Source organism: Grampus griseus (assembly GCF_964374135.1).
Source record: "Grampus griseus genome assembly, chromosome: 9".
Lineage (NCBI taxonomy): Eukaryota > Metazoa > Chordata > Mammalia > Artiodactyla > Delphinidae > Grampus > Grampus griseus.
Window position 1 is genome coordinate 96221934 of NC_139003.1, and position 17965 is coordinate 96239898.

Sequence of the window (17965 nt, forward strand, 5' to 3'; positions counted from 1 at the left end):
CTCAGGAGGAAAGGAGGAGAAATCGGGCCCGGGGAGGCCCTTCTGGGAGCTCCCAGGACATGGGCTCCCCTGCTGCCTCTTCTGGCATTGCTGCAATGTAGCAGGGGTGTCACACCACAGAGTTCTGTCTCCGATGTTCTCTTTCCTGGAAATGGCCATGTGGACCGTTCCCCTCCGCCCGCCGGGCCAGTTGCCACAGGTGTCAGGACAGGTAGCACAGGGTGGGTCTGTCCTGTTGGAGCCTGGCAAGTCAGGCTCTCTCCCCAGGGCAAATGACGAGACGCACGCCATTCACAGTGGGCGTTTCTGTAGAAGGAGGCACAGTTGGTGTGTGCTGACCACTGCCTGACTTATTCAGCCTCAGTCATTTCTGTTGGTCTTTAAGTGACTTCTCAGCAACTGCTCCCCTTCCCAAATTGTTAGCAAGAAACAGTGGATAAAGTATCCAAGACTTAAATAAACAAAATTGGAAGGGATTTTACGTGTCTTTTTGCTTTTAAATGGTTCAGATCAGGCACTGAGGTCCCTGTTGTAGCTGTCTGCTGTTGTGCCCCCTGTGCCCTGACCCACGCAGCAGGGCCACACCCACCCCTTCCTTAGGGACTTCGTGTTCTAAGCTGAGTGGTCTTCGCACTGGAGCTAAAGTCCCCAGCATATCCCATTTCTGTTTATCCAGGAAAACTGTGAAGGATCCCGAGAAGTGGGTCCTTTTAGACTGCCAGGTTTATCAAAACCTGAGGAGCTTATCCCCTTTTTGTAAAAGTGCATTTATGCACAATAGTGCTTTAAAACAAACTATTGTAAGTCTTTTTACTAACTGACTTTGTTGTTTGGGTTCATTGGCACTCTCAGGGAAAGGTTTGACCAAGTGCAACTTTTACCCCTCGCCACAGCCCACAGGACCTGCTTAATGACTGCTTGTATTATTGCTTCCAGGTCAGGGGTCACCACATTGCAAAACTTGATCCTCTCGGAATTAGTTGTGTAAATTTTGATGATGCTCCAGTAACTGTTTCTTCAAACGTGGGTGAGAATTAATCTGTAAACACTAATTTTAATGTAATTTTACTTTTTTTTTTTTTTTTACCCCTTCCCTCTTTTTTTTCTCCTGTCCTTTTGTGTGTGTCCTTCCCTCTCCATCGCTGGCCCATTCGTAGATACGAGGGCACCATGTAGCACAGCTGGACCCCCTGGGAATTTTGGATGCTGATCTGGACTCCTCCGTGCCCGCTGATATTATCTCATCCACAGACAAACTTGGTGAGGGTCTGAGAGCGGCCAGCGCTGCGTGGCTCCTCTCTCTGTGTCCCAGCCTGTGGCAGCCAGGACGTCCACAGGCGGAAGGGAAAGACTCTTAAGTTTCCTTCGTTCTGATCACTTGACATTTATCAGTCATGTAGCCTTAGTGTGTTTTGGGCAAGTTATTTTTATCTCAGCTTTTCAGCCAGATCGTATGAGCTCAATTATCTAAGTCTCAAAATTGGAAAGTAAAATTTGGGGGCAGAAAAGGTTTGTGGCACAGAGAAAAAGATGACCCACCCAGGCAGGCGGGTCAGAAGATATTCCAGAGACCAGCTCGTCTGGCTTCGGTTTCCAGATCTCAGGGCAGTGCTGCCCCAGACGGGGCACTGCTCAGGGCCGTTGTCACACACTGTCTGCTCTGAAGCACGGTGTGGCCTGCCTTTGACAGGGCGAATTCCAGAGCAGGTGGTGCAGTTTGGGTGTCTCGATTCTCAAATGCCGGTGATCATACTGAGGAAACTTTGGAAGGCGTCCCCGCGGGCGCTTGTAGTCCCGCTCACCGTACCCTCTCTGTCTTGAGCAGAGGGGCGTGGCTGGGCTCACACCTGCGGTTGCTTTCTCAAGTTAACCTGCTCTAAGTCACCGTGCTGCTAACCTGTGCTGCAGAAATGACGACGTGACTAATTTTTAAATGGCCAGGTTGTTTTCGAGAAACACTGTGCATGCTAATAAAACTGATGATTACCTACCTGCCTAACGCTGCTCTTTGGGAGGGGACGAAATTTGCCTCCTGAATAACAGTCACTAACGCTTTGTGGTGCCCGAATGCCCTTAGAGGCGTGTCCGAGTTGTGACGTGAGAGGTCAGGCACTAGTCAGGTAAGGCTGGATTTCAAACAGTGTTGGCCCTGGGATTGCTGTTAGAGGTTCGTCTCTGTTCCGTCTTCATTTCAGAAACACTCCTAGGTAATGCAGGGTTTCCTCTACTTTGTACCTGCACTTTTGGAAGAAAGATTAGAGAAGCCCTCCTGAATATGATTAAATAGGGCCAGTTCAGATTGTCGGCAGGACGTGAGCTTAATCCTGCTACTTTATTGAGTGGTGACAACTGTGCACCCCAGAAGTGAGCTTCTCTTTGCAGTGTCCCCGAGGACACTTGGAGCTCCTTTCCTCTTCCTCACCACTTAGTCCCCGCAGCACCCAGTCCCGACCCAACCTGTGCTCACCAGTGCTGAAGCCCCCTCGGCACCGTGAGTCCCCTCCAGGTCCAGGGCAGAGCACCCCCTCTACGTGAGAGGCCTGCGAGCCCCAGGGCACCAGCTGCCTGATGAGAGCTCAAGGCCCTGTGCCCTGGAGCTGTCTCTCCAGAAAAGGATGACTGCAGAGCCAGCCCGGCACAGGCCACAGAGCCTAGTGTTCCCATGCACAGTCAAGCATTTAAACAAGAAAGGCACAGGGGAGGTGGGGTCTCCTTCTCCCATCCGAAACTGCATCTCCCCTGTTCCTTGTGCCATCCCTGGTTGCTAGTTTCTTGGTATCAAAACGGACCTTTTTCGGTGGTTCCCAGCTCATTAGTACTGCCTGGGGAGCCTGGAGCTCTTCTCTGTCCCACGCAAGACTGGTCAGGGTGGGATGGCGCCCGCCGCAGCCCACAGGCACAGGTGGGGCTTTCTTGGAAGCGCCCCCCAGGCCATCCCAGCCCAGGAGTCTGGGAAGGGTGGGAGCCCCCAGGCCTGTTGATGCTGCCTGGCTCCTCAGTTCACAGCTCTCATCAGGGGCAGGGGCAGAGGCAGGACCTCTGTCCTTCTTCCTAGTTCTTTCTTGGCCATCTCGGCCTTGCCTTACGTTCTACTCTGGAATAGTGCCCCGAGTGTGCCCCTGTGAGGTTCTGCGTCAGCATGGCGAGGGTTATAAGCCAGGACACACAGAGGTGGCCCAGAACTTCCTGAGCTCATTTGAGGAAGACTGGGCATCCTCCAGCTGGGAGCCCTTCAGAAACAGCAGGAGAAAGTTGGGCAGCAGCCCCCTCCTGTGCAGGAGAAAAGGTCACTGCATCCCGAGAATTCAAAATAGTGTGACATAAAAGTCATGATCAATGGGGTTAGTGTAGGAAAGTTAGTCTTAAATTATCTCATCCTTGATGTATGTAGGTCTTTATGAAAACAACTGGTCCAACGTGACCGCTCTGTTCAGGGACACTGGACAGTCCCTAGAGCACTTTCCTGCCCACCATCTTATCCGAACCTCAGGGCCTGGGTTCGAGCCAGCTTCCTATGTGGAAGCCTGGCTCTGCCAGGACTAGCTGTGTGCCTCTGTCTCTGTCTCCTCGTCTGTTAGGTTGTTTCAGAATTAAATAAACTCCTGAGAATAGTGCCTGGAGCTTACTAAGCTCCATGAAGGTGTGAGCCACTGTGATTGTTAATAATCTTTTGAGATAAGTAGCTGCTGGTCTCTCTGGTAAAGATATATATTTAGAAACCAAGAAATGGAGCAAATTACCCAGAGTGGGTCCCACAGGAGTTGGTAGTAGTAAGGACTGGGCTGCACCCTGAGTGACGAGGAGACAGGGTAGCTCCTGGGCAGGGACCTGCCAAAGCGGGGGGTCGGCGTGGCCCACGTGTTGGTCTGGGGTAAGTGAGTGACTGCAGTGGTGTCCTGTGTTGCACAGAAGCCTTCCCCAAGCCTGCGTCCCACTCGTAACACCTCTGAGCTGCCCTTCCTTTCTCCCGGTGGATGCAGCACGATTTCTCCATCCTCTTGTGGGGAAACTGAGGCCCAGGCGGTGATCACCCCTCAGGTATTTGAGCATTGTGCTGTTGCTGGAGCAGCACGAGGGCCAGAGGAACAGCTGCGAGCCTTGGGTGAAGTCAGGAAGCCGTTCCCAAGGGCAGCGCTAGCCAGTGCAGGTCTGCAGGGCGAGCGGGGCTGATGTCCCCTCAAAATTTTTTTAATAAGGTGGAAAATATGAAAAGTTTCCACTGAGTTCTTGCCCTTTTCTGACCAATTCTGAGAAGGTTGGGAAGCGCTGGCCTAGGTTGCCTATGCTAACGTCCTAGAAACACCCATGGCCCCTGCAGTCACTGGTAGAGAGTGTTAACAGGTAGACAGCCGACTTGGCCGACATGCTCCAGCTGCTGGATGGTCCTAGCATGTCAGGGTCACCGTGAGACACGTGCACGCAGAACATACTGTGAATGCAACAGAAATATCATTGAGATGGTGGGGTTATCGATTATTTTGATTAAAATTTAACAACAGTTAAACAGTTTCTCAGTTAGGTGTGGGTTATGGTCTAGAATTGTGCGCTGACTGCTTAGGAAAGGGGGGCCTTTTCCCAGGATGTGTTATGTTAGGAGCCAGCTTCCAGGTGTCCCCCAGAAGAGCATCTTGATTTATGTCGCGTCGGGTGGAGGAGAGTTGAGCTCCAGCCTGAGATGCCTGGGCACATATTCCACATTCCTCCCTAGGGAGAGGTGGGAAGTCTCCAGATGGGATCAGATTTTCTAGCGAGGCCTCTCCTGGTTGGCCCTAAAGAAGGGTCAGCATGCAGCTTTTGACAGCGAGTCCCTTGGGGTCGGGGTTGTTGCCACCTTAAGTAGAAACAAATCAACTCCAGACAGCCTGTGCGCTCTTCCCCCTCCAGGCTGCAGTCCTGCGCTGGCATGCAGTCCTTGCTTCGCTGGGGTGAGGACGGGGCGTGGGGCAGTCTTGTTTCTGGCCTCAGCAGAGCTGCCCTTGGCTGGGTGGGGACATGGTGAAAGTTCTCATTAGCTCTTGCCCTCCATTTCCTCTCCTCTTCCAAGGGCAGCATTTGAGTTAGATTCCAGCTTAAAAGTGCCATCGTCTGTGGTTTCTGTATAAATTCTATAGTGTAAACTATTCGCAGTGACAAAATGATTGAAATTTACTTAAATGTGAGACTTAAACATAATTAAAGGAGAACTCAAAACAAATTCTGTAAATAGAGAGGAAGGCGTGAAACTTCTGTTTACCATTAGTGTTTGCAAATTGTCAGTCTTAGGAAATGAGCTTGAGTTAAATAGTTAAAAGGGCAATTCAAAAGTCCAAATGATGGCAACATTTTAGCTACTTCATGTCCAGCAGCAGGACATGAAGTCTCCCCACCCTTCTGACCTTCCAGAGCGTTCTTTCTGGTTGAGTTTTGCCCCCTTGATGGCTGGGAAGAATGAGCTAAAAATAGAGTTGAATTTTAATCTGCTTTCATAATTTCAGAACAATGGAGGGCAGTTTACTTAGCATTTATTGGCAGCTGTGTGCAGTGTGTGGTGCCACCAGACCACTGAGTGAAGAGTTGGGATCAGGTTCCCCAAGTGACTCAGGAGGGCAGGCCAAGCTAAGGTCATTGTGGGTACCTCCCCCTGCAGGGGTGTCCTCCGTCCTGGATGCCCAGGAACTGGCAGACCAAGGCACATCCCTGCTTCTTGCCGGCTATGCTTCACTTAGGAACAACACGGCCAAATCTCAGCCGTTCTCTGTCTCTCCAGCAGAGCATCTTGTGCTCATCAAGAAGTAATTTTTAAAAATGTTTTAAAGTGCTCAGGTGCTGGGAATCCCTTGCGCTTTCTGTAAATGACAACCAGAATATCTATTCTCTTTCCATTCTCCTTCGGTTTGTGTCTTTTCTTTGTATTTTATTTTAAAAATATCCAAAAAGTGCAGATAAGAATAAAAGCATCCACGTATCCAGTACCCGCGGTGAACAAATGTAAACATTTTACCATATTGCCTTTAGATTTTTTTTTAGTTTTATTTCATTTTTTGGCTGCGTTGGGTCTTTGTTGCTGCGTGCGGGCTACTCTTCATTGCGGTGCGCGGGCTTCTCATTGCGGTGGCTTCTCGTTGCAGAGCACAGGCTCTAGGTGCGCGGGCTTCAGTAGTTGTGGCACATGGGCTCATTAGTTGTGGCTCACGGGTTCTAGAACGCAGGCTCAGTATCGTGGCGCACGGGCTTAGTTGCTCCGCGGCATGTGGGTTCTTCCCGGGCCAGGGCTCGAACCCGTGTCCGGTGCATTGGCAGGCAGATTCTTAACCACTGCGCCACCAGGGAAGTCCCTAGATTTTTTTTAACAGATGCACGTTTGCAGTTCCCTTTGAGGCCGGCGGCGGGTGGGGAGGTGGCAGGGGAGGTGGCAGGGGAGGTGGGGAGATAGTCCCACAGGCAACTCTTATGGCTCCTTGGCATGGTCGTATGTCTTGATTATGAGGATTGAAGGAAAAAAATGAAGAGTCTTCATCCTTGCCTTAAGCAAAGCATCCATGCTTTTGTGTAGGACCTGGACGTTCCATTGTCTTGAGAGCCACTGGCTCTGAGGTCTTTGGTAGGTGCTGCCGTCCTCGAGGGCGAGGAGGAGAGCTTTACCCACTCAGAGCAGGCATCTCCGTCCTCTCTGAGTCAGAGCTCTTGCCATCAGCGTCCAAGGATGCATTGGCTGGCCTTTCTCTCTACTCCCAGGGCAGGGAGCAGCCACAGTGCCAGTGACCATGCTCTGACCCCTCAGTCATCAGGCCCACCCTCCCAGGGAACCAGCGTCAGGAGGCATTTTGTGTGTCCAGATCAACATCTTGATTTTCACTAGCGCCAGGCAAGCTTCCAGGTGTGGGGCAGGAGTGTGTGCAGCTGTGCACGTGTGTGGCTCTCAGCCTGTGTCCTCAGCAGCTGAGTTCCTCCATCCTGGTTCTACCTTCTTGAGAGGGGAGACCAAGGACCTACCTTCTACTCTTTAGAATCCAGCAGGAGCTTGAGGTTTTGGGTCTAGTCTGCTGCCTAGTGCTCCAGTTCTGAGGAATGGGACACAAAAATTAGGCTTTTTCATTTTCTTTTCCCCAGTTTTTTCATCCCAAAGCAGTCTGGACTGGGTGGATTTGACTTCCCAGGAGAGCTCTGTGTCTGCCACTTGTTCAGGATGGGGAAATGAGGAGGCCTCAGCTGCCATCACACGGTGGCTTCTCGGTCTCAGGGAGCGGCCTTGCCCTCCTTCAGATTCACCTTATTCCAGCTGTTCATGAACCGTTTCCATGTTTATCAGACCACATATCCCCCCTCCCTTGTTCTCCTTCAGTGTCTATGTCTGTGTGACAGTGTTTGTGCTACCTGTTCCTGCGGTAATGGTATAGGGTTTTGGATGTTTGGGGTTTTTTTAAACTAACTCGCCTGTCTTTTTCCCTCTGCACTCACCCATGCTATCCCACTCTGCCTCTCAGATCTTGCAGTTTTCAAGGAACGACTTCGAATGCTAACAGTAGGAGGTATGAAAATAACGAGCCTTTCACTTTTCTGGAGCTGAGGACTTCATTTGAGCAGGATGTGCAGCTTTCCCCAGCATGCAATTTGGGGAAAGTTGACACAACTCTGTCGAGTGTTTTGAAGTTTGTTAATTGTCTTGAGATATGTTTTTCCTGTCATATAGCTGTTATCCAACAGGTAGAGCTACTTACCATGTCATATTAGCTTCTGTCCATTTGTGTTCTGAAGAGCATTTTCACCTCCACGTGTCCACCATCGCTTCGCTGGGCTTTCGTCTTTAGCGTAGGCTGTCTCTAGCTCCTGCTGTAGCCAGCGGGGACCTGAGGCCACACTACATTCTGCATGTTGGCACGTCGTTTCCTCCACATCCTGCACTGTGCCTCTGACTGGACTCTGGATTCTTTCAGATTCTGCTTCCTGGGCATTTTTTCCCTTTTGATCTTCCCATGTTTGAAGGACAACTAAAGTACTGATAAAACGTTACTTAATGAAGTAAGGAGTCCTTAATGACCCTTGGTTCTGGGCAGAGCACCTTTGAAGAATCCAGAGTGGGGTGCCGGGGGTCATCTGCCTGCTGTCACTCACCACAGTGGCCAGTCTTCCTTCCATGCCAGGTGTCACTCAAAAGTTCTCTTTTCCTCCATCTTATCATGTCTGTGAGACTCTAGTTTTGATTAAACTTTTCATTTTGAAATAATTGTATGCAGTTATGAAAAATAACAGAGACATTCTCATATGCCTTTCAGCCAGTTCCCTCAGTGGTACCATCTTGTAAACCATAGTACATCACACCAGGATACCGACACTGACAGCAGTCAAGCCACAGAGGTCTACATCACTCCAGCGGTCATTCCTGCTGCCCCTCTGTAGCCACACTTACTCCCCTTCTACCCCACCCCCATGTTTGACCCCTGGCAACCACTGTTCTGTTCTCCATTTCTATAATTTTGTCATTTCAAGAATGTTTTACAAATCACAGTATGTAACATTTTGGAATTGGCATTTTTCAGTCAGCATGCTTTTCTAACACTAATTTTTTCCTTCTTAATTGCTGAGTAGCATTCCTTGCCATAGGTGTCCCAGAATTGTTTTAACCATTTACTCACTGAAGGACCTTTGTGTTGTTTCTTCTGTTCTTCGGCTAATAGGGTCTTTTACAGAGCAAAAGTTTTAAACTCTATAGTCCAGTGTATCAATTTTCCCTTTTATGGATCATGTTTTTGGTATCAAGTTTAAGAACTCTTTTCTTAGCTCTAGATCCTGAAGATTTTCTCCTGTATTTTTCTAAAGGTTTTATAGTTTTGCATTTAACATTTAACTCTGTGATCCATTTTGAGTTCATTTCTGTATAGGATATGAAGTTTAGATCAAGGTTTGTTTATTTTTGGCCTGTGGATGTCAATCACTCCAGCACCATTAACTGAAAAGTTTGTCTTTCTTATCATTGAATTGCTTTTATACACTTTTATCAAAAATCAGTTGGACTTATTCAGTGGGTCTGTTTCTGGGTTCTCTATTCTTTTAATAGGTGTGTCTCTCCACCAGTACCACACTGTCTTGATTACTGTAGCTGCTGAACTTTATTTTCCTTTTCCAGAATTGCCTTGGCTGTTCTAGGGCCTGTCTCTTTCCATGTAAATTTTAGAATAAGCTTGTCTACATTTACAAAAACTCTTGCTGACATTTTGGTAGGAATTGTGTTAAACCTATAGATGAATTTAAGGAGAATTGACATCTTTACTATGTTGCCCTTCAATCCATGAACATAGTATGTCTCACTTATTTAGATCTTTGATTTCTTTCATCAGCTTTTTGTAGTTTTCAGCATACAAATTCTGTACATGTTTTGTTAGATTTACATGTCAGTACTTCCTGTTTTTAAAAAAAATTTAGTGTCCATCTATTCATTACTAATATCTTGAAGTACAATTGATTGTTTTTATGTTGTGTCCTGTGACCTTGCTGAGCTCACTTATTCTAGGACTTTTTTTTTTTTAGTAGATTCTTTAGAATTTTGGGGGTAGACAGTCATCTCACTTGAAAATAGGAACAATTATTTCTTCGTTTCCAATCTGTTTGCCTTTTATTTCCTTTTCTTGCCCAATTGCCCTGGTTGGACCTTCCAGTACCATGTTGACTAAGAGGCATAAGAATGAACATCCTTGCTTTGTTCCTGATCAATGGTGGATTACATCGATTGATTTTCAAGTACTGAACCCAACTTACATGTACTGCTGGAATAAACCTCAATTGGTCATGGTATATAATTCTTTGTGCATATTGCTGCATCTATATATATATGTATTTGTATCTGTATTCGTAGGGAATATTGGTCTGTAATTTTTTTTTCCTGTCTTTGTCTGCTCTTGGTATCAGGGTAATTCTAGCTTTGTAAAATAAGCTGAGAAGTTTTCTTCCTACTCCAATTCCTGAAAGAGACTGTGTAGAGTTGGTGTTAATTCTTCTTTAAACATCCAGTAGAATTCCCCAGCAAAACCATATGGGTTTGGATTTCTTTTTCAGAAGCTTTTTATTTATGAATTTGATTTCTTTAAAAGTTAGAGCTATTCAGATTATCTCTTTCATAGTGGGTGGGTAACAGCAGTTTGTGTTGTTCTAGGAATGGTTTGTTTACATCTGAGTTGTCAAGTGTATGTTGTTCATAGTATTCCCTTAGTATCTTTTTGATATCTGCAGGGTCTGTATTGATATCCCCTTTTATTCCTGATACTGGTAATTTGTGTTTTCTTTTTTTCTGTTAGTCCTTTTAGAAGTTTGTCAATGTTACTGATCTTTCCAAAGAACCAGCTGTTTCATTGATTTTTCTGTTCTGCTGTTTTCAATTTCATTGATTTCTGTTCTTATCTTTATTTCCTTACTTCTGCTTTCTTTGTATTTTTTTTTTCCTTCTTTTTCTAGGTTCTTGTGGTAAGATCTTATAGATTACTGATTAGAGCCTTTTCCTCTTCTCTAATGTTTGCATTTACTGCTATAAATTTCCCTGTCAGAACTGCTTTAGCTGTCCTACAAACTTTGACATACTGTATTTTCGTTTCCATTCAGTTCAGTGTATTTTCTGATACCCCTTAATATTTCTTCTTTGACTCATGGATTATTTAGAGGGTGTTGTTTAGTTTCCAAGAATTTGGAGATTTTCCTTTTATATTTCTCTTATTGATTTCTAGTTTGATTCCATTGTTGTTGGAGAATGTACTCCATATAATTCCAGGTCTGCTAAATTTTTTTGTTTTTGGCTTCGTCGAGCCTTAGTCGCAGCACGCGGGATCTTTTGTTACAGCACGTGGGCTTCTCCAGTTGCATCGCACTGGCTTCTCTCTAGTTGCGACGCACAGGCTTAGTTGCCCCATGGCATGTGGGATCCTAGTTCCGCGACCAGAGATCGAACCCACATCCCCTGAATTGGAAGGCAGATGCTTAACCACTGGACCACCGGGGAAGTCCCTCAGTTCTGCTAAATTTGTTGAGGTGTTTTTATGGCCCACTATATTGTCTGAATTGGCATTTGTTCCATGGACATTTGGAAAGAATGCATACTCTGCTGTTGTTTGGTGAAGTGTTCTATAAATGTCCATTAGATCCTGTCAGTTATAGAGTCTTTCTATATCTTTGGCAACTTTCTATCTACTTTTTTAGTTGATTATTGAGTGAAGGGCTTTGAAGCCTCCAGACGAACTGTGGGTTTGTCTGTTTTTCTTTTCAGTCCTCAGTTTTGGTGTTTTTTTTTTCCACATATTTTGCATCTCTGTTGTTTGGTGCACGCACATTTAGAATTGCTATGTCTTCTGGGTGGATTGATCTTTTTATCATACAGTGTCCCTCTCTGTCTCTAGTAATTTTCTTTGCTCTAATATATACTTTATCTGATGATAATATAGCTACTCCTGCTTTTGTTGGACATGTTTTACATGACATATCTTCTTCCATCCTTTTACTTTCAGTCTGCCTAAATCACTGTATTTGAAGTCAAGCATATAGTTGAGTCCTGTTTTTTTAATCCACTCCGTCAATCTCTGTCATTTAAGTAGTATATTTAAACCATTTATATTTAATGTAACTATTGATATGTTAGGGCTTAAGTCTACCATTTTATCCTTCATTTTGTTTGACCCTATTCATTTCTCTGCTTTCTTTTTCCTGACTTCCTCTAGGTTTTTAAACCTATACTTTAAAATTCCACTTTTATTTATATATAGTCTTTTTGATCATCTCTCTTTGTGTTTTTAGTGGTTTTTAGCCTTTTTAGTGGCTGTTTAGGTGTTATATCACTACATAACTTATCACAATCTAATGGTGTCATCATTTTACCAGTTCAAGTGAAGTGTACTTACCTCCCTTTACATCCCTTCCTTCTCTCCATGTAAAATATATAGTTATCTTAAACATTTCCTCTACATATGTTTAGAACTGCATCAGATAATATTACAAATTTTGCTTCAATCATCAAACATAATTTAGAAGACCCACGAGGAGAAGGAAAGTCTTTTATTTACCTGTATTTTTTAGTTCCATGTTCTTTCTTCCTTCCTCCTGTCTGATTCCTTCTGGTATCATTTCCTTTCTGTTTACAACTTCTTTTAGCCATTCATTTAGGATGACAGATTCTCTTCGTTCTCTTCATCTGAAAATGTTTTGATTTCTCCTTCATTCCTATAGGATATTATCACTCTATATAGGATTCTGGGGAAACAGTTCTTTTCTTTCAGCTCTTGGTAAGTGTGGTGCTACTTCCTTCTGGTCTCCATGGCTTCTGTTGAGAAATCCTCTATTATTTTGTCCTCTGTTGTTTTGTCCTCTGTTGAGAAATCCACTGTTATTTGAGTTGTTTTGCCCTCTAGGCAAAGTGTCACTATATTCTGGCTGCTTTCAAGATTTTTTGTCTTTAAATTCAGAAGTTTAACTGTAACATATTTTGACATGGATTTCTTTGGCTTTATTTTGTGAGTTCCCTGAGTTTCTTGAGTCTGTGGAGTAAGTCTTCTGCCATATTTGGGAAGTTTTGAGCCTCCCGCTTTCTCTTCTCCTTCTGGGATTCATCAACACAACCGTGAAATCTTTTGTTACAGCATCACACGTCCCTAGGACTTTCTTCCGTTTTTTTCCCCCCAATCTGTTTCTCTGTATTCTTCAGGTTGGTTGATTTCTGTTGTTCTCCCTTTAAGTTCACTGATCCTCTGTCCTCTGATAATGCCATTGAGCCCGTTTATTAAGTTTTAATTTGGGTTATTATATTTTGCAGTTTCAAAATTTCCCATTTTGTGCTTCTTTGTATCTTAATTTTTTGCAGAGACTTTCTGTGTGTTTGCTGAGACTTAATTTTTTTTTTCATGTCTCTCTCATGTTTTAATTGCTCACTGAAATCATTTGATAATGGCTTCTTGAGAATCTTAGATAATTCTAACATCTTAGTGTCTATTGATTATCTTTTCTCGTTCAATCTGACATATTCCTGGTTCTTGTTATAAGTGATTTTTCTTTTTTTTTTAATATTGAAACCAGGACGTTTTGGGTATTATGAGATGGGATCTTGTTGAAATCTTTGTTATAGCAAGGCTCCTCTGAACACTGCAGTAGGGAGGGGCCCACCTAGTTACTCCCCGGTGGAGATGGACATTCTGGGCCCCAAAGTCTCTGTTGACATTAGGGTGGGGGAGTGGGCTAGTGCATTACCTCCCAGAGGGAATGAAAGTTTGGGCTTCCTCTTGGGCCTTCTTTGAAACCTTTGGGTGGGGTCAGAGGTCAGAGTGCACTGCAGCCTGACAAGGGTGTTGATGGGGCTGCAGTGTGTTCCGTATGTTTGGGTGGAACAGAGCAGTTACAGTCTAAAAGTTTTCTGTCCTGCGAGGCTGCCTTTCTCCTGGTCCTTTAAAGAGAGCAGCTTTTGTTGGGGCTTTTTCTGTCTACACCTGTAGAAGTTTCCACATTCTTTGCTCCAAGTCTGGGATATGGGAGCCCAAAAGGAAACCTAGGGACCTCCTTGGCTGATTGGCTTTTTTCTCCACCCTTTGGCGTCATCTTACATTTGTTTTATATATGATATCTGGGGTTTTTAGTTGCACTTGGTGGGGGAATAGGTAGGCATATGTCTATACTACCTTCCCAGACGTCTGTAGATTTAAGTTGTCAAATGACTGAAGAACTCAGAAGCAAGGCCAGCAGTTTTGAAGTTCAGTAGTAGAGCCCAAGAATGATCAGTTCACGGTGATGGAAATGAAGAATCACACATGTGGTGAGGCCAAGGGCTCTTCATGCTGAAAGGTCACGACAAGCCCACGTTCTCCTCTGGGACACACAGGTCGTTGGTTAACTCCACAATCAAAATGTTCAAACTGTTCCCAACAGAGTGTGCACTCTTTGGATACCCCGGTTCCCTTAGCCCCCACTGCTGAGTGTTCCCATGAGCTAGGAAAAGTGTCCCCCAAATAACTCTGGTTTTCCTCCATAAACACTGAGAGCTGGGCTGTGAAGGGCCAGAGCCATGCTTTATCAGGCCCACGTGATGGCCCATCCTCATTCTTGATAGAATAACAGCAGGAAACGGGTGCATAGCTTAACCAAGCCACTCTACCATCACCACCACCACCCCAAGGTGAAAAAAAGCCAGGTTGCTTTTGTTTTAATAAAACAAAAAAAGGTTGAAAAACATAGAATTTGCTTTTAAAAGTTAAAAAAAAAAAGTGTCCTAGAGCATTAGATAAATAAAAGCTGTGGTTCCCAAGCCAGCTTGAATAGGATCATCCAGGGATGTTCATGGCCCATCCATGACCAATTGAGTCAAGTCCTGGCATTGGAGCCTGGAAATGTGCATTTTTACAAGTCTCCCAAATTCCCTAGAGATTTGGATACACAGCTGTGTTTGCAAGCGACTGCTTGGGTCCCTTACTGGGCCCTCTGTCTTATTTACACTTAATTAGGCCAGGAAATGGGAGACTGTCTGATCTTGCACAGTCAGGTGTTAGAGACTGTGGGTGCTCGTTTCACATTTCATCCTGGCGTCTGGGATTGTGAACTGCACCTTGCCTCACTCCAGCCAGTGTCTTGTGGGTGGGAGCCTAACCTATAGTGTCACTGGGCAGTTTTCCTCCAAGTCTCTTCCCCTTTGATAATTATTGCAACATGAAACAAGCGCATAATGCCCTGGAAAGAGCCCCTCCGCTCCATCACGTGTTTGTCAGTTTGAAATATGCTTTCAGATGAGGAGGCACCTTGCACGTGGTGCTCAGCAAATAGCGGTGATGAGTCAGTGATAGTCGGTTCCTTAGCAATTAGTCAGTAAATACGTGTCGGTTTGGACTGGGGAGAGCGATAATCAGATCTGTGACTTACGAGCGCTGTCTGGAGGATGGGTCTTTATGTGCAGTTGGAGGTCTTCCAGGAGATGGCGCCGTCCTTCATCAGAGGTGGCTGTGGAAGCCTCTGCCCTGCTGCCTGGCAGCTCTCCCGCAGGCCACTGGGCTTCTTGGTGACTGTCCCTCACTTCTCAGTCTCCTAGCTTCCACTCACCACATACAAATGCCATCACCATTAAGACATATATGACCTAGTCTAGTCCAGTTCCTCATTTTCTACTTGAATTCTCTCCTTAACTGTTTTTCATTTGCTTTCTGATTGACTTACCCAGTGCCTTTTCAAACCTAAATCGCTTTGTGTCTGTGGGGCCTTGAAATACATTTTTCTCTAAATTATGAATAATTGGTGCACTGGACTAATATATGCATCATATGAATTTATTCTCCTTTACCTGTGATGCCAGTAATATACTCAGCTTCTGTTTGTTGCTAAACTTTGTGTTTCTGGCTGTAATATAGTATTTATTTTCATACGTAACAGAGGTTTTTATGATTTTGTTCTTCTTTTTTCTCTCCCCTGGGGAGTCCCTCCCCCTTTTCCTAAACTGTGGCCCCCGTATGGCTGTGCCCATCTCTCCTCACCCCCGTAGGGTTCTACGGCCTGGACGAGTCTGACCTGGACAAGGTCTTCCACCTGCCCACCACCACGTTCATCGGCGGACAGGAGTCGGCCCTTCCGCTGCGGGAGATCATCCGGCGCCTGGAGGTAAGAAAACACAAGTCGTTTCCAGAAAACTCCAGTGGACTTGCTAAAAACTTGTGTTGGCAGGAGGCCTCCAGACTAGGTTGTTTTTCTCTTGATCCTATATATTTTTTTAATGTAAGGGAAGGGGAATTGTTTTGTTCTGTTTTTTGCTATTTTGTTGATGAAATTCCATGTTTTTTTATTTTTACAATCAACCATAACAAAATGTAGACTTTGCTTCCGACTTTAAAAAATGTGTCCTGGGCTTCCCTGGTGGCGCAGTGGTTGGGAGTCCGCCTGCCGATGCAGGGGACACGGGTTCGTGCCCCGGTCCGGGAGGATCCCACATGCCACGGAGCGGCTGGGCCCGTGAGCCATGGCCACTGGGCCTGCGAGTCCGGAGCCTGTGCTCCGCAATGGGAAAGGCCACAACAGTGAGAGGCCCACGTACCAGAAAAAAAAAAAAAAAGTGTCCTAAAGCATTAGGTAAATAAAGGGTGTCATTCCCAAGCCAACTTGAATAGGAACGCCTGGGGAGATTCCTGGCCCACCTATGACCAACTGAGTCAGCTCTGGTTTTGGAGCCTGGAAATGTGCATTTTTACAAATCTCCCAGAGATAGGGATACGCAGCTGTGTTTACAAGCGACTGCTCGAGCCCCAGGTTGTACTGATCCAGCATTTGAAAGGGGCAGAGAGCCATGCACGGCTCTCATTTCATCCAGTGCCAGAACCCAGGAGTTGGGCTGTTGTGGACACTTGGACCTGGACTCCAGGGGTCCCAGCCATAGCACCCCCTGTCCCCAGAGGGCCCCACGTCCAGGGCTCTTCCAAGAGAGCCTACCATTCTGACTTGTCCCAGTTCGGAATACCCCTTCTCGTTGTTTACAGATATTTGTGTACACTCACCCGATGATGGTGGGTTAGGTATGTTTACACGTGACATGTGCGTGCACTGGGCGGCTGTGTGAGCTGACAGAGCTTAAGTATGTTCTTGGTCCTATGACATAATAATCAACTTGCAGCTCTTTGAATATTTAGAGCGAGTGCAATTTCTTGGCTTCCTAACGTCTCACTAGAGAGAGAGAAGCTAAGAATCGGCACCTAAAACTCCCTGCTCTTTTCTCCTGGGGATTGAGCCAAGAACAGGAGAAACAAAATATGATCCAGGGGCCCAGTAACTATGTGTCCAAGTTAATAGCTAAATTCATGCTGATAATAATGGAGACATACTGTTTTTGACCTGATAATTTCCTTTGAGCCTTTAATTGTTCAGTAATGGACATACTGCCCATCAGGCATAAGGAGCACGGGCGTGTTCTCCTGCCTCCATGGGTAAAGGAGGGAGCCCCCTCCCCCTCCCCGCCTCTTCCCTCCCCACTTCCTCCCTCCCCCTCCTCTCCCCCTTTCCCTTCCTTCATTCTCTTCCCCTCTCCCCTTCCCCTCCCCTCTCTCCCCACCCCTTCCTCTCCTCTCTGCTAGGCTTACAACTCAGACTTGGGTCCCAGGGAAGATGCACCCTTTTTTAAGCTGATGGAGGAAGGTTCAAGGTTCATGTTAACAGACGCTGTGGCTGGGCCATGTTTTCTCAAATGTGTTTGTGTAGAAATACACTTTCTTCTGCGACTCAGTAGATCAGGGCACTGTCACTGTACAGCTCCGGTGGAAGTGGTGACTCGCGCTGGCTCTGAAGTCAGGGAAGGCAGGCCAGCACCCCCCATCCCTGGGCTTCTTGTGCATCCAGTTTAAAAGTTCCCAGTTTATCACATGAGGTGTCCTCAGGGAAATATAGTTTTGGAGTTAATGAAAACACCTTAAACACCAAGGTCTTTCCCAGCTCCATTTCCTCTTTTTGTCCCTAGGCAAGATTTTCCTCCTCTTGGCTAGGATGATAGCGAGCGCGTTGTGGTTGGCCATTATTTTGAGTTCAAGCAAATGTCCCTTTGTTTCATTATCATAGAATTAACATGCAGAGGTGCCCACCCCTGCTCTGGTGTCACATCTGGACCCACCACTGGGATCCCAGGCGCATCCTCACCCTGCACTGTGCCAGCCAGTTTCCATGTCTGTTGTGAAAACCAAAGGGGGTCACAGACAGAACCACCAAGCAGAACCCGGCCCTCTAAGTGCTTGGTCAGCATGACTGCTGCGAAGACGTTGAAAGGCATTTGTGGGCTCTAAAACTTATTGTCGGGAGTTCCCTGGTGGCCTAGTGGTTAGGATTCAGCGGTATCACTACCGTGGCCCGGGTTTGATCCCTGGTCAGGGAACTGAGATCCCACAAGATGTGCAGCATGGCCAATATATATATATTAATTAATTTTAAAAAATTATTGTCACACCAGGGCATTGCTTTTTAAATTCCTAAAAGCAGTGGTTAAGAATCCTCCTGCCAATGCAGGGTACAT

At 45.9% G+C, this 17965-nt stretch overlaps 1 protein-coding gene across 7 annotated transcripts in view; it reads left to right on the forward strand.

The window, feature by feature from the left end:
• The window catches only part of OGDH (oxoglutarate dehydrogenase), a 76934-nt gene that overhangs the window by 29147 nt on the left and 29822 nt on the right, over nucleotides 1–17965 (forward strand). For 5 of the 7 annotated variants that reach the window (XM_082662167.1, XM_082662162.1, XM_082662163.1 and 2 more), the window contains 3 exons: nucleotides 1158–1260; nucleotides 7464–7508; nucleotides 15464–15579. In XM_082662167.1, the coding sequence (XP_082518293.1) occupies nucleotides 1158–1260; nucleotides 7464–7508; nucleotides 15464–15579 (264 nt within the window). The remainder of the gene's footprint in view (nucleotides 1–1157; nucleotides 1261–7463; nucleotides 7509–15463; nucleotides 15580–17965) is intronic. The other 2 variants (XM_082662168.1, XM_082662166.1) reach the window with 1 other exon arrangement.